A 17817-nucleotide genomic window follows, 5' to 3' on the forward strand; every position below is an offset into this window, starting at 1 on the left:
TTTTTAAAAAATAAAAATAGTACCCCAGGAAGAACAGAATTTCTTACCTAAATATCAACCACCTATTTTTGTGCTTTTAAGATATTCCAAATTTCCCCTTGGTTTTGCTCTATCCCAGTGATATGTTTTCTGGGTTTTTTTAAATACAGTGTCACTAAAACTACCCTGCCTGTTCCAAGCATCATCAGTTTACTTTTGTAGATCACAGAATAAAATTTATTTTAAGAACAGGACTTTAAGTTCATCTTTGGAACTAAACTAAATCCACTTAATCCACCAGCTAGAAATCTTAATATAAACCTGTCAGAAATTGCACATAGTCCACATTTAGACAAAGGAGTTTCTCTTCTAAACTATTCAGACGAAACTTGTCTAGATTTGTCTAAGGGTAAAAGTTGCAAGACCAGATTTTTTTAAATACTATGATGATCTCATTAAAAAAAAATCACTCTATGTTGGGGGCTGGTTTTTGTTCTTCAGTTCTCACCACCACTGGAGGCTCCTCAGGACAAAATTTGGTCTACTATACATGTAAAGTTTGATTTTTTTTAAATGAATTTTAGGACTTACGGCATATGCATTAAGAACTACCTATTATAACCATATGTATTAAAAAAGTATAAAACTGAACAGATCCTGCATATAGCCATTTATGACCCAGTGCCAGCCTGGGCTAATGTGAAGATTACAAAAAAAAAAAAAATTAAATATTGAATTCCAAATGACAGGACATATGTGTATTCATTTTGTGAATGTACATATGAACTATCACCCAGAGATAAAATCTAATTGTATTCGACTCTCAAATATTTCACAAACAGATAAGAACTCAAATTAGTTCTTCAAATTACCTTGACTTCCAAATTGGTTTAGGAAAAAAAACATGGCATATGCCTGGAGTCTGATGGTAACGAATTACCAAAATTCAAAAAATAAATCTAGGTTAGGTAAAATAAAATGTATTCCAGTGTATCTCTCAACAGGAGCTCTGCTTGCTCATCTAGCTGGGTTAGCAGCCAAAGAAAACAGACACACAGCCCCCCCTCAATGGTGGAGGATGCAACTCTCTTCCCTAGACTTCAGGGCAAGATCTTGATCCCTGTGATCCAGGCAAAGAGATCAGCAAAGCTTCCCAGTTATTATGCACCAAAAAGATGTTCTATGTCTCTGCAAACTGGCAAATGCTTCAGCGTGTATTAGAAAGCATGAAGTTCTGATTAAGAGAAAACATGTAAAATTTCTCTTTGCACCATCTCCCTCTGCTAGGTGGAAAAACCAGAAAGGCCCATGAGCTTTTTGATGTCCCATTCAGGATGTTCTTGCAACAAATCTAAGAGAGTATTAATAGCTTACAGCAACGAACAGGGAGAAAACTACTTTGTGGTTACATCGACTTTTTGTTCCAGAACAGAAATAGACAACATAGTACCTGGCACCAACTATGGGGTAAAAAGGGAGAGAGGACTTAAAGGAGAGTAATCAATAAGGTTCAAACACCCTACATCATTCAGTTTACATGGTCTATAACCTGCTAGAAGTGAGAAGCACTGCATGAAACTAGTCTGATGACATCTTTCAGACTCTTACCCAGAAAATCCACTTAGTCCCATTTTACATTGGTCAGGGGCCAGGAAACTTAGTAAGTGTTGTCAAAGTCTGACATAAAACCATGATGCAGCCCATAAAATACCCTACCCATACCCCAGACATTGCACTGAGCAAAAAAATCCATGTGCAGACTACCCAGGTAACACAGTACAAAAATACCCTTTACCTACACTTCAGTATTTGTTATTCAAAGTATAGTCATGCTCAAGTACTTGAGAAGAACAATAGGGAAGACAGGGATGGGTGATACAACCTAGGAAATGCCAGGCCTTAGCAATAAAATGAAGCAACATGAAATCACCTGTACTAATAGAATGTGGGTGAGTGCCTTCCTGAGTCAAAAAGAGACATATATATTTCCAACTCCTTCTGAGATGCAGGGATAACATCTATAAGGAGAGTGAAGAAGTATTCCTCTCTCCCAACCTCGCAATGACTAAAGCACAGACTAAACAGAAAGATCTGTTTCTCTTTTTCAGAGAAAAAGGGATTTAAAATGACTTCTCTGTGTGTCCTTTCTAAAGCACGCTTTCTTCTAATACAGACATCGACTTTTTGCTGTGCCCAAAGAATTCTCTGACTGCTGCCTTCAGAATCTGTCAGACTCGCCTCGTACAATATTACACTACAGACGATTTTACCAAAGCTTATCTAATTAAGCCTTTCAGCTTGGAATAGCATACCTAGCTCTACCACACTTCCCAACCGATCTTCTCACATGATTTCAGTCGACAAAAGAAGTTTGGGAAACTTGTGCTCTTTAAGAGATGAAGCACTGAAGATTTACAGACTGAATACAAATAGCCAACTTTCAAACATTCTGTCACTTAGCTCAGGGAAAGCCCATCACTCAGCCGACTGTCTGCTTGCATCTGGCTTTGTTCAAATTCCTTGGTAAATCACCTGAAGCAACTCTCCTTTTGCCAAGGTATGAATTATGAGTGGGTCCCTAGATCTTCAGTCACATTCCTCCGGGACTTACATTACATACACGTATTTCTATCCTTTAAAATACATTACAGCATTAACATTGTATAAATGCCATGAACTCAAATGATCTCTGGAAGGGAGATGATGTCTCAAAATATAGTAGACACCGTTCTAACATTTTAAGTAAATGATAAAGCCACATTACTTATAAGATTATTGCTAGATTTTCATTCTAGTGGAAAAATCTCAGATTTACTTCTCAAATTAATATCAGGGTAATATCTTATTTTTATCCTTGTTTCAAAATATTATTGCAATTTAGAATTCTATGAGAAGGATGCCCCTTCAGAATGCCCCTTAAAAGAGAGCTATTTATTGCATAATTTATCTTTTCAATTCTCTACCACCAAAGTGCATTTACAACAGTTAATACAAAAGTATTATAGCTGAAAGAATTCCCAAGAAAAAAAAATACAGTACATCTACTGTACAATAATTTTACTGAACACTTTCTTCTCTGATGGTTAAATATTTGTCAAATATTTAATTCTATAAAAACAACATATGAAGAGTGAATGATATGACATTTACAATTCCTACAAAAAATAAATGTTCAACTTTTTACCACAAACAAATCTTATCCCAAAAAACAGTGCCATAAATGCCAAATCCATCCCTAAAATTATTTTGATAAACATATGTACACAAAATATATACAGTTTTGCCCAAAGATATAATAGTGATGTACAGAAAGCATCTATAAATACATTGCACAGAATTAAAAAAAATAGGCAATTATAAACATACTGACTTTTTAGCTTCATACAAATTGGGCACAGTTCATAAATACATCTCAAAATCTGATCAATGCTAGTTGGCACAATAAGATTCCCTTTACTCTTCTCTGGTAATAAAATCCAATGCTTGCTTTTCCAAAGGAATTTTACTCAAATACTTTAAAGTAAAAATGGCTTAAAGGCTAAGCAAAAAGCATTCTGAAGCTGATAATGTTCTTCTCTGATTTCTTGCCAATAACAATAGCCTCTTCTAATTTCTCACTGCAACGATGCCTTGCCTTAGCTAAATATAATTCATAACACTTACCCGCTCTTCGTAAGAAACAGCAGTTATTTTTCCTAACAGTACTCTTCCTAAATTCATCTTCACTTAATATGGAGAAAGCATTTCCTTAACACACCAGCTTCTCAAAGATTAAACTAAAAAATTCAGCCCCGTTCCATGCCTGTACATGCCAGTAAAGTTTAAAGGCATTTCGTATGAAGTTCTATTTTACTCCCTTTATGTTACCCATAGCAACAGGCCAATGCAGGAAGCTGTGGTTCGTCAGGGATTCTGATTAGATCTCAATTATCTCTCACCAGAAAAGATAGATCATTTTGAATAAATCACACTGATTGTAGTTTAAAACATTTCCTGTAACAAATCAGGAAAATAAAATGACTTCGAATTGTGTGATAGTCCTGTATTCAATAAAATAGATTTCCAAGACAGTTTTCAGAAAAGCATTAATCACCCTGACATTAGTTATAGAAACATTTACATAGTAAACCACTATTTTCAGAGGTTTACATAATGCAAGCCAGAAGAAAGTAGGACCTCAAACGGTCTATTCCCTTTAACTTTTCAGTGGTTAACGCTATAAATCACATGCAAAAATCTGCAGGACAAGGAAACTTGGCATATTTGGTTAAACCTAGGAGCAGCCCATCCTCACTTAAAGACAAAATTTCCCTTTCAGAAACCAACTGATATTCTGCCCTTCCTTCCTTCCTCGCTACCCGAGCCTGTGCTCAAGTGATGTCAAGACAGTTCTGTGCACGGCGCCTTGGGAACAGAGAGCAAAATAGGCTCCTTGCAGCACAAGAGGGAAGTGCTATTAACCTGCCTCTGACAGCAGTGTCTTCAAGAAACTGTATATGGAAAGTACAGGACTTCATGAAGTTAGCTGCTACTCAGGAGTAAATAGAGATAGGTCCTAAAACATTCATTGCTGTTAATTTTTAAACAATTGGAATACAATTTTCTGCTAATAGAGACCATGATTGAAAACTGGGAATGATTAGTGGGCATTTTTATGCTTGTGGGATGTCCTTAAAACCAAGGGGAATTTACTAGTAGTAGTTCAGGAAAGAATCTTCTCCCTTGTTCAGTGTGACATGTGGAATCCCCCACACCCACACAGTTCCTAGGTTGAGCCCCTAATATAATAACAACCCTATGAATAAAGCAATTATTAGTCTGAACTTAAACGGAGAGAAAATGAGTAAATAAGAAGTTAAGAGCCTTTACTCAAGATCTCATGGCAAGATTGGCTTGCAAAAGACAGTCCAAGTCTGCACATCTTCCCATTTTTGGATATCAGATGGTTAACAGGAAAATTCAATATTCTCAATTTAATTTAGTGCGATCAGAGAAGAAATTTTAAGCTAATTGCAGATGAAAATGGAGGAAGCATATTTTAACAAGCATTCCAGAGACATAAGGAAATTACTGCAATGGACAAAGTTCATTTTATGATTGATTACTTGTTTGAGAAGGCACACCACTGCACTTCTGAATGCTGTCTTCTACAAGTACCATAAAGAAATGCAATGGAAACAAATGGGTGGGTAGACAGGAAGGAATGTGTTTTACAAATTACACCCTCCATTATTGGAGGACTTAAGCAGCAAATGCCTTATCCTACCTGCACAGAAAAGCAGTTTTACTATGTGTGGGTAAGTATTAGAATTTTTCTAAAGAAAACATGCCAGAGCTATTTAAATAATGCATTTTGAACTACTAAACCAAGTAGGATGCAGAATGTATTTTCACTGTCAATACCTTAACCAAACAGGAACACCATTGCAAATACCTGGGTGACCAGGTTGCATAACCCTTACATTGGAGAAGTAAAAAGCACAAAAGGACCAGAAAAGCCTAGAAAACTGTCCTGTGAGCACCCCTTTCAGGTAACACAACAAAGGACTTTTATCAGTTCTATTCGGAATTACCTAGAAAGACCAAATGCACCAGGAGAGTTTTGGAGGGTTATTCACAAGAACACAAGAATGATCAGGAGGAAAATAGCCCCACATGCAATGGGACATAGCAGCAAGAACAGCACAGGAGCAACTGTTGCAAACAATGTGTGTGGGCAATGTTTTATACATTGTAGGCAGTCATACTTGGTGTTATAAACCTAATAATCCCTTACTTTAAACAGACCTTTAGAGTTGTTGATTTTATTTCATTGAACTAAGCATTGCATGGCCACATTTTTTCCATACACTGACTCTGCAAGCATTGCAAATAAGCTCTAGCAATTAGTACCAGTTTATGATAATGGCTATGAAATGTCACGTGACTCTGAAAGCCCTTTAAAAAAAATTCATATCCCTTTACATTTTCACAGGTTATTTCAGCAGCTGCCAGATGGAAAATCTTATGATTTGGTGTACCATATTTGTAAGCCAGGCAGGCAACTCAAAGTTCAAAGGTCAAACGCAGAAGGAATGTTAATTTGCAAAGCTATTAATGGAAAGTGTTAAAATATGACATGACAGCTTTAAAAACCTTATTCAGATATACCAAAGATGACATTTGTAAACCCACATCCATCTGCTGAGAAGCAAAACTGTGGGAAGGGGTAGAGACCCCAGATAAGGTTGATCTGTTTTTCTCTTCTACCCTCCCTTCACTTCCTGCTCTTATTTTCTTTTGTACATTTGTTTTCAGAGCAGAAAAAGCTGAAGAGAAAGACAGAATGACAGGAAGCCTGGATAAGTTTTAACTTGTCAAAAGATGAATAGGATTTAATATATTCTTGACTCTTAAATGAAACACACACAAACACACGCAAAAAATGCCAGGCAACTAGGAAGAGGCAATCCCCTGGTTCAGCTGTGGTTACACAAATCCCTAAAGTAAATTTGATAATGGCAGAATGTACCATAAAAAAATCTTAAATCTCATCAAGTATCCTTTTTATTATTACTTCATATTAAAGAAAGTAACTATTATTTGCCTGTAAGCCGGAGAAAAAAAAAATCTGTGAAAAAGGTGATTTATCTCACTGACCCTAGTTGCTGAAATAAAAATCAGTATCAGAAGCCTACACACAAATTAAGAGAACTTTTCCTAATTCTCCAAATCTTCTATAATCTGTCCAGATACATTTTTGTCAATGATTTGTCAGCTGCTCGACAATAAGAGACCCCATATGTAAGACTGATCAAAAGGACGATTCTCCTATTTCCAATATTGTGGTTTCCCTCTAGTAATTTATAAAGTACAAGTCCTTCCCGTTCCAAGGCAATACGAATGAAAAAACTTGTCAAGCCAAACTATTTGGTATTTGTTTGTGTATAAATAACTGAAATGCAAGCCTCCTTGTTACATACCAAAACTTCCCATACACTAAATTCAGTGAAGCAAAGCGACAGGATGCAAACTGCTGTTCCGAGTGCCCTCTGGTGTCTGCCTACACTGCTGAGACTGTTTTAAAGTATGAAGTTCAGGAAGACTTGCCATCCAGAAAGCTACTCTAAAAACAAATATTTGGTTTTGAAAACAGCATGTAAACTTTGATAAACACTTCTGTAGAAACTGTGTACTGGCAATAGAAAATACATTTCTTTTAAATTTTTTTTTAAATTAATATTTTTTCCATCTGTTGATCAACATTTTAAGACAACTGAATTCTTTCCACTAATAAAAACATGCAGAAACAGCATAGCTTGCCCACCCAGATGGAAGGTGACTTGCAGCCCAACAGTAAATTAAAATTAAATTACATATTAAGAAGGATATGGTTAAGTGACAGATCACTGAAACACATTAAGCCACTCAGAATTTTCTGCTACTGCAGACAGCCTCCAAGAATCAACAGATTTTGAGGACAGTAATGTAAAACTGAGCATGAAAACTATTATTTTTTAAGTAAACGATGCAAATATCTTCCAAAACCTTTAACAATTGTTTCTTTCCCTTTTCATTTTAAAAACTGATAGTTTTGCTGCTGTACTTTTAGCATTAAAGCACAAATTATACTCTGAGATATGCAGACATAAAGAATAAGATGATAATATCAAAATTTGATTATACAGCTAGGACCTTTACTGGCAAATTATGTGTTTTCTGAGCAACGAGAAGCTAAAACTGGTCTGAACTCTCCACACCTCAAAAATTTTATATTCCATAAATACTCATTTATTTTCAGTTACTTCAATAATCTATACCATCTGGATTCTGTTTTATTGGATACAAATCCAGCTGGAAGGAAAAAACCCTCACTTAAGCACACCTTAAAAATGCTGTAACAATTTGAAGGTAACTTAGAACATAGCACTCTTGCTTTGCAGAAACACGTGCAAGTATACTGAAAAGTAAGTGAAAGATTTATAAAAAAAGCTTACTTCTCTAAGTACCTGTATAACTATTATATTTTAAAAGCAATACAATGCTAAAGAGAGATTTAAAACACATCTCTAAAAATGTGTATTCTTAATTTCATAACAGAGCTTATATAGAAAGTCAATTTAAACACTTATACTTACGAACTTTGTCTCTTTAAAACCTCATTGAATCCTTAGAAGCATTATTTATCATATTTCACTGCAAGATTTCTTAGCTCGGAAGATTACTCATTAAACCATATTCCTCTTTTCTGTTCGCTTTAGACAAACAAAACTTTATACTTACAGACACTTGACTATCAGTAAAAGTTTTCTCCATGTATAAACAGTTTAAAAGCTCATTGTTAAGAAACAGCCCCTCCAACTTAATTATTACGCTCTTTCTGAACACATATTTACTTCTTCCAGAGTCCAGTAAAAAAATGACGCTTCTCTGTCTGTTGCCCTATCAACACCTCTCCCATTCTCCTCCCTCCCCAGCACATTCTCCGCCCTCAATACTGGTTCCCTATCTTCTCATCAAAAGGAACAGGCAGCTTTTAAACTGGTGTTTAGGCGGGTCCTGTGTAACAATGCAGCTGCTGTAAAGACAACAGCATGCTGCTGAGGAATCTGGTAAAGTAAAACTCATTTGGGAAGCATGCATTCACACTCATCTTAAATGTTTGTACTAACTTGTTTAAGCATTGAGTCAACGTTTCTTTTTCCTCCAAAGTATTCTCATTTTTAATGCATTCCCCCATGATAAGTATATTATTGGAATGAACTAGGCCATCAATCCCTATTAAAAATACTTAAAACATAACCTAAAATAACTGTTTTTTAAAAAATTAAATATTATACCTTGCAAGGCTCACAACAAATTTCTTGCTGTTTCTGGCACGTAGGTGCATGTCTCCCTATGATTACAATCACATGTATGCACATTATGCAATCTATCTCACCCTACCAAAACGCTCCGTGTTCTTTTGAGCAAGCAGAGCACTGGCATTTACAAGGATCGCGTTCCAAGTGAAACAGGATTCACGTAATTTTCGATACCACACCTATTCTCCAGACAGACCAGCAAGATCGGTGCCTTTTCAGAAAGAAACACACACGCTTTCTGCATAAAAAGTAACACCATCCTTCTGCAGTTCCCCAATCCAGGGAAATTTTACTGGGGTTAAGTATCAGAAAAACAGATTAAATGTTTTGATGATTTAATATTGAATAAAAACCAGTAGCTCATCTAGTAAAAGCTTCACAAGTGACTTTAACAAAAAAACCCACCAAAACTGCCCCCCCAAAAAACCTTCACTGGACTGAGAAAGCCATGAGATGGTGAAAATTAAACGGTACCAACTCCTAGCTAAAATCCCAGCATGGAGACAGGGTCAGGAACAATTCGGATAGCTACAGCGCTATCACTTCATTGATTATACTCCAAAATATTAAGTCAGTTCATTCAATAAGGCCTTAATTCACTCCCTAACATTACCTGGGTCTCACAAAGCAGAAATCCCTCTTCACCCCCATTAGCACATGGCATGACAAAAAAAAGACATGCAGGTAACAGGAACAGCAGGCAAGGGAGGGCAGGGACAGAGAGGTGTAAAAACAGTCACCCAGCTCCCCATTTCCACCCGGGAATTGCACGGGCGACCTGTTTGGCAGCAGCAGCTCTAGCTGGGAAGGCTGCAGGTGCGGCCTCCCTCAGAGCACACGCAGCGAATGTGCCCAGAGCCCACGGCAGTTGAGCTGCACTAGGAGATACTATGGGCAGCGAGCCCCAGGCTTTGCAAACAGACATATTTACACCAAGTGAAAGGAAACACAGCTTCCTGCGTGGAAAGTCCGTGACCCCCAAGCTGAGGAGATGCAATGTCTGTCCATGAGTCAAAGAACACAATCAGTTCCGAACACAGGTTTATCAAACCCAGTATTATGTTTCCAGTAGTGGCCACACACAGGACAACATACAGGACCTTTCCCTGATGACATTCTCCCAGACTACAGGTATTTTCAGCTCAGGAGATTTCCTGAACCTGGTGCGGCTTGTCTTCTTAACAATCCCCAGTGGGTCTCTCTTCCAAATACTTGGCCACTTTCCCCCCAGGACATGCAAATTTCTTGCATCCACAGCACTCAGTGGTGAGGCGTCCCACAGACCGACACACCTCTTGCATGAACAATCGTGTTCTGTTTGTTTTGCTCCTGGCTCCAGCTACCTTTAATTAATGGTGCCGACTTCTTGTCCCAAAGGAGACGGTGAGCAATCAATCCCAACTACTTTTCCTATGCCACCCATGGTTTTGTACTCTTGCTATGCCTTTCTGAACTTTTTCCATTTCTACTGTATTGTAACCTTTTTGAATTAAAGAGACCAGAATGTAACGCTCAAGGTGTGGGCAAATCATAGATTTATACAATGGAATTATGATGTCATTTTTTTTCCTCTATTCCTTCCCTAGTAATCCATAACATAAGATTTTCTTTCACTGCTACTGTATTGAGCTTGTAACTCAAAGACCTTACTTCTGAGAGGAAACAGTCAGCTCAGAGACGTGTATGTATATAATTTTATACATGTAGCTAGGACTATTTTGCCTCATTTGCACTGCTTTACATTTATCTGCATGCATTTTCATCTGCCATTTTGTTGTCCAGTCATCCAGCATTATAAAAGCAGCCTGCTCTCATCTTCAGAGACTGCTCTTGTCCTTATTACCCTGAGTAACTTCACCTCACTGCTCACCTTCTTGGGAGGAGCCTTAAAAGATGCTCTTGAATCAACAACTGTAACAGAAGAAACTGAAGCAAGGGCCAGCCTTAAGCAGCAAATAATTCTGGGTTTCAGTACCAGACCCCAGTGCTGTAAGCTATTACTTTGCCTTAATGTGAGGGAGTTAACATGCCTCATGAATTAGACCCAGGAGAGCAAAGACTCTTAGTTCAAAGCAAGCAAGCCCAATTTTAAAAGAACACTAGGTACTGAAAGTTATGGAGAAAGCCATCTCTTAGAGATTGCCTGCCTACCAAGTGTCCCAATCCAGCAAGCACAGACTTTTGTCACACAAAGAAGCCAGAACCAAAGGAGCAGAGCCACAACCAAGGTCTGATATCTCACATTGCTGAACTAAGGGCTGTGAACCCTCTGTAGCTTCAGGTGGTTATTTTAACTTGTTCACCCTGGCTAGTCCTTGTAGCTCCACAAACATCAGAGATGTTGATACCTTATGATTTAAACGTGTCCATTTAATCATACATCTCAAGAATGTCAATATGAGCTACTGCCATGAAGTAAGGCCTGATGTCTGAGGATTTAAGCTAGACACAAGTTCTCATCTACTCCCTGAAAGCCTATACTGTGGCTTCTGGTTCCATGACAGAACTTTGCTTGTGTTAGAGAGCCAAACTCAGAGGCCATAAGGCTCGGAGAGCACTTAAGTGGCAGGTCAGACAATGTACTGATTGCTTCCTCGAGAGGAAATTTCTCCATACAGTGCCAACTGTCTTTGCACATATGAGGACTTAATTCTCTATGGAATCCATGTTAGACAACATTGTTGGTTTCTCCTTAGGCATCAATTTATGGGATAAGCAGTGCTGTGACAAGCATTGCCATATGCACCTCACAAAGAAAGATGAGATGAGATCCAACTCCCAGCACATTCTAAGCTGTTTACATGGAGATTACACACAACTGTACTCATCTCTTGACCAAGCCACCTTTGTCAGATACTTCACAAAACATTGTGAAGAGCATAAGAACTTTCCATAATGAATTCTATAAATGTAAGGAAAACAGAGTGCATATTAGTAACCTTTAAATAATTATGGTACAGTATAAAATACTATCAAAGACTTAAGGTTAATGCTAGTGCATTGTGGAAAAAATAAATAAATGTACACTGCTAGCATGACCTTGTCCTTCTTTTAGTTATATCCGTTGTTACTACCTAAGTACCTGATAAGGTCACACATGCCAAAGTAAAAGCCTGCAGAAGATCCTCTGGAGTATGCTGAAAAGAGTTTGAAAATCTTAATAGAGCAGTCTAGAAAACCAAATGTGAAAAAATTATACTCTTGGAAATGTTTAAGGCACACTAGGAATGATGTCAGAACCCCCCACCCAAAAACCTAGTAAGGGATACCATAGGCACCCATCAAGCACAAGATGACAGTAACCTGCAGACATACTGGCTCTGTCTGTACTAGTCAAATAAATAGTGCCATAAGCTACTGCGTTGTTCTGAAGACAGCCAGTGCTTTCTAGGCATTGTCATACCACCAAGCTCTCTCACAACCTCCTATCAATCCAATTAGTTGCATCCAAACTGCCTGCAGGGCAGTGATGCTAGCCATTATGGCTAACTTCTAAACCACACCCAAATTCATTTCAGAAAATACACCAGTTGGCTCAGGACAAAGCCACATAAATGGCAAGTCCAACAATGTGACAGTCCAAGCACTGCCATCCGCTGCCTGACCCCGTGTCCTGGCACAGGTGTGCGGCCACTGCGCAGCACAGCCAGGACTCTAACAGTGAAAGGTATGAACAGAGCAGAAGAATGCCTGGCAGAAGCCACTGACTGCTTTCAAAGCCTTACTGATGAGCTCCATGATCACACATGCTACAGTAATTCAAGGTAAATAAATCAATATTTAATGCCATGATTAACTTACACTATTCAAAGCTTTATATTGTAGTTCAGCAAGAGGTCTGGGCTTTTACAGCAAGCGACTGTAAAATCACTAAGTGCACATCTTAAGCTTCATGCTGTTTTAAAAGCTGAGCCCTCCTGGCACTGCCATTCACTGCCACTCCACAAAGCAACACCAGGCAGGTTCTGGCAAAGGGAAGGGAGAAACAACCTCGCCTGTGGTCACAGTTCCATGAGGTTTCCAAAACAGCAGCGTTAGGGGCTGGACTGTGTTAGCTTTCATCCTTCAGAATATCTGTATATGAGACCAGAGTACCCTTTCAAGAAGTCTCTTGTTAGCATGCTAAACATACAGAGCTACTTCTTGCATACAAAAATGGAGATTTTATTCTTGATGCGGTTTTAATTTCACAACTGGCCTTTTCTCCACCTTCAGGAAAGCAGATGGCAAAACTGTCAATTGGTCAGTTACATCATAGATAAAAATAGATAAGTACTTGCAAAAAAATACAATACTTGAAGGTAGTACACGGTGGAACTTGTGTATACAGGCAGCCCATGGCAAGTTATCACAGCCTAAAAGATTTGGTGAAACCTAAGATGAAAATAAACATTATTTTAAAATTTTAAATTCACAAGTATAAGCTGAGAGTGAAGAGGCCTGTTAATTTAAACTGTGTAATCATACTAGCAGTAATGTTAGCGTGGTGGCATTGTGGTCATGGTGATGATCCAAGAACATCAGTGAAGCAACCTCGCAGGGAGAGTTAATACCTTGTATTAGATCAACTGACAGGGTGGGAAAAGTTTGGGGCGTGTTTAGCTCTTCTTGTCTTGATTTTCCTAGTGTACTAGTTGGTCTAATATAAGCTATTATCTCCCTGTGTAAGCTTTGTCTGATGATTTAAATCAGTCAAACAAAGACAGGTACCCACTTAAAAACTCATTATTAAGTCAAATGAGCATTTAGGGGGTTTTGCCACCCACAGATGCCAAAGCTAATATCCAGCAGAGACATGTCATTCATTAGTATAAAAACCTCATACCAAAGAGATGTGTTGTATGCTTTCAATTAGTAGATGAAATGCAAAAAAGTTGCTTCAGTGGAATTAACAAAACAGGCAAAAATCAGGCATTATTATCTATAATAACAGCTAATAATACTACATTATTAATGGTTATAATTAAGATAGAACATTCTAACAAAATTCCTCACACTGATTTTTAAAAGGAATGTATGATACATTCCAACTTGGAAAAAATTACTAAACACTAGAAAATAAATGTTCTTTTTCATAGGATATAGTGTTTAGGTTTCCAATACAGGATGAGGACAAAAAGAAAAACAGCAACAGTCATCTTTTTTTGTCCTGATATTGAGTTAAAAGAATTAATTAGTCTTTAATTTTAAAAAGATCTCTATATTAAAAAGATTATTTAACAAAACTCAAAGGGCTTACATGTGTTTGCCTAAGATACTATGTCTCTCATGATATTATTCTGCCCTACAGACAAATACCAAGCACCAATGCCACAATGATTTTCAGCCAACACAACAGCTTTGAATGTTCACCTTGGAGAGGAGGAACCTAAATTTGTTGACTTCCAGGGAATACTGCAAGGGAAACCCATTTTTATAGACCTCAAAATTAAGATATGAATGGAATGAGCTACAGTTGAAAGCATAACAGAACCTGGTTACAAAACCATTCATGAGTAAAAGGATTACTCTGCTTAATGTAAATTTTTACAAAGGCAGTGTTCTGGTCTCTTCAATTTCTATGCCATAGTCTTGGCATAGATGTGTCCATTATTTTTGCACTCTCATCCTATTTTCATCCCTCCAGATTTAAAATGATCTTGTATACAGGTTCTATTAGGGCAACTGTACCATTACAGCTCTTTCTAATGATAGAAGAATACTGTCTGCACAGTTCTAGCCAGATATAACATTAAAAATTAAAAGAAAAGCTGAAATATTCTCTTGAAATCGTTGTTTTTATTTATTGAAATAATACATAGAAAAATATGGTTTATGCTTGGACTTTTTAAAAAAATAAAACAAACTGCAAAGAAATCACGCCACCTTATGGCAGAAGACAGCAAAACAAATGGCTGGTATTTCATACACCACTGCTCCAAAGACAAGGGGAGCAAGCTCATACTTTCACAAAGAATGCAAATACAGCTTTCTTCAGGCCCATAAGGAAACAGTGTTCAGCATATGCCCAGAAAAGAAATTGCATAGAAGCTACTTATACTGCTCAGTTTAGAATACTAAGTTGGATGCCAGCAGGAATCAAACCCACAAGCTCAGAGAAGCATACTCAGTTTTAAACTTCATGTTTGGGTTAGTACCTTATCTATTCTGTTAAGATAACTGGAAGGAACACCAAAGGAACTGAGTAGCCTATGTAGTATGTTCATGATCATTATTCCAAAGGTGGAGTCTCTAAGAATTTCCTGGTATTGTTATTTCCCCTTCCAGCAACTCTAAATAGATGGCCTGAAATAATCTAACATGTACTAACAACATTGTGTTCTACTACACCTCATGTAACAGTACTTGGGAAAAGTGCTGCAGTAGCAATGTTAAAGTTAGAAGCAAAACTGAATCACCTCAACACTCTTTTACTTTGACTCATGAAATTTTTGAAATTCTTCTCTGGGTTGGTATTTCTCTTGGTGGCTAGGGCATCATTCTCTAAGGGCATGTAGAGGGAAAAATAATAGGGATTTCAAAGTGAGAAGAAGCAATTGACAGAGCACGGTCCACGCCCAAATAGCTACATGTAGTAAGGGCATTCATCCAAACACAGAATTTAAAAGATTGTTTCTTTATCCAATTCAAACTGTGACCTAGAACATGTTTCCCCATCCAAAGTAAAAACTTTAAGACTTAGGATGTTGGGTAACACAGAGAGCCTCTCAATCCCCCTTGTTGGTGGGACTCAATTTATAGACACTAATGAGTAGCAACTAAGACATAATGAAAGAAAAATGGACTTTTTAGGCCAGTGACTATGACATCTTTCTGAAACTAACAGAAAGTAACTACTATGTCCCTGTTTTAGTGAATATTTTATACAATGTAAACCAGCTCCTACAACAGAAATTTTGGTGTTTAAAACACCCTCTCAAAAATGAGATGTGCACATAAATCTCTATGATTTCTGACTCTGGAAGAACATGGTTTTGCCTATTGCATGTGAATTACTAGCACTAGGCTCTTAGATATTCTGAGAGTATTCTCTCTTACTGTGACCAGAAATTCTGACAAAACTGGTAAAGCTGTTATAATTTAGAACAATCACCATTTTCTGATGCAGAAAGATCTGGCTAGATGGTTCCCAAGCAGCTTTATCCAAAGGATCTTGCTCTGTTTGTTAAAGCTATGCAATTACTGTATTAAAGTTATGAGCGCAAAGAAATACAGTATTTTCCATGAATAGAAAGAAAATGACACTTAAAAGCTTCAGATAACATGATAGAAAGACACCACAACAAAAAGTGTGCATTAAAACATCAGTTCCTACCTGCATTCCCTAAGCACACCAGAGGCTCCTTCCATATATTCTGTTCACCCCCAAATCCAGCGCACCGAGCTTCTCTCTCCTTTAGCTCAGAGTCAATGAAATGCCATCCTTCCTACATTTTCTCAAAGCAAGAAACTCAGAATATCTCCTTCTTTCCTCCTCCCATCTCAAAACGCTTCTTAAACACCTCCTTCCCATTTAGAAGAATCAGCACGCCACATTCCCTCCCATGCTGAAGAGCAGTATCATACATGGTTCTATGCCAAGAGCTCTGCACATATTTTTGTTCCTCCCCAAGCACAATCCTTCTTCCAGATAAGTATGATAAAGGTGCAAAGGAAAAACCTCTATTCACCTTCACATCACGATGGGTCAGGTTTTCCTGAGGAAGCACACTTGAACAGAAGATACAAAGAAGCCATATTCCTACAGCTGGTTGAGGGAGGCTCACAGCAAAGCAGGAGGGGCATCTTTTTTAATTCAGATGCCTTTTCATTCCTTTCACCAAAATCAATAAGGTTTGGCCACTGAGGACCAGGCACCAGCTGGTGTTATATCAGATGTGAAACAGTATTATGATGTTACATTCAGAAAAATCCAGAATCACCATAACCAATGAGCAATTCCAAGTTGATAAAGAATTTCCTTTTCTCAACTGCTGAAAACAGGAAAAACCTATTTACATATCTTTAAAAACTTTCCCATACTCAGTAAGTTACATTCCTTAGGAAGTTATGTAAAGAGCCTAGTCCAGCCACAAATGTAACCTCCCAAAATTTTCTCAATGCAGTGATCATCAGCGGAATGAAAATAAGAATATGGCAAGCATTTGATTTTTTACATGATACCATGATACAATGATTCCTAAGATATGATGAACATTTGCATCAGCAAAACTGTTATTTTGCTTAATGTGACCAGCTGTGATGGGCAAAATAAAGTCAAAATTCCCCACAAAAAGAACAGACTCTGCTGGCACCAATGTAAAATATTAAAGAAACACTGAAAAAGTGAGGTGATACATGAAACCTGTATTCTTCTCACATAAATGTCATATGATGATTAGTAACTTTATTACACTAGCAGTATTACTTGCTTACTTTCATTAGTGATCAGCATTAACTACTGTAAGTTCCTCTCCAGGTCTTCTAAGTTTTAAGTGAAAGTTATTTACCTCAAGGTCATCCAGGGAACGAGTAATACTAAATCTCTTAGATCTTCCAAATGATCTTCGAACAGAAGAACGAGGGGGCGGAGGAGCCTGATTTAATCCCACGGGATGTCCAAATTTTGCACCCTAAACAAAAAACAAATATATATATCATTATTTTACTTCTTTAGCACGTTGCTGTTTGTAGCGACAGCATCTGAACTTTAACCACCAATAGGTACAGAATTGCAAGCAGATGGACTTGCAAACCTGTCACAGGACCACAGTTTTAACACCAGTTGGTCACTTGTGATACCCCTGTAAAATCATGTACTAAAACAATTGAAGTTAGGACTTTTCCGGTCTCAAGTCAAATATCATAAATATTCAGCACCAAGTTACTGTATAAATGTGAGTCATCAGTTAGGTTGCTAAAGTGCACACATGCTACATGTCACTATTAGTAGACAGAGGTTAATGAAAAGCAAGACAATTCTAGCTCTTTACTGTCCTGACTAGAAAAATACAAC

The 17817-nt window shown here is 37.6% G+C and overlaps 1 protein-coding gene across 2 annotated transcripts in view; it reads right to left on the reverse strand.

Annotated features, from left to right (window-relative positions):
* The window catches only part of RGS12 (regulator of G protein signaling 12), a gene marked incomplete at both ends in the record, with an annotated part of 78271 nt that overhangs the window by 44313 nt on the left and 16141 nt on the right, over window positions 1-17817 (reverse strand). For both annotated transcript variants that reach the window (XM_084266619.1, XM_084266618.1), the window contains one exon: window positions 17312-17434. In XM_084266619.1, coding sequence (XP_084122745.1) covers window positions 17312-17434 — 123 coding nt within the window. The remainder of the gene's footprint in view (window positions 1-17311; window positions 17435-17817) is intronic.

The sequence above is a fragment of the Gallinula chloropus genome, assembly GCF_964237585.1.
Source record: "Gallinula chloropus genome assembly, chromosome: 7".
NCBI classification, from domain to species: domain Eukaryota; kingdom Metazoa; phylum Chordata; class Aves; order Gruiformes; family Rallidae; genus Gallinula; species Gallinula chloropus.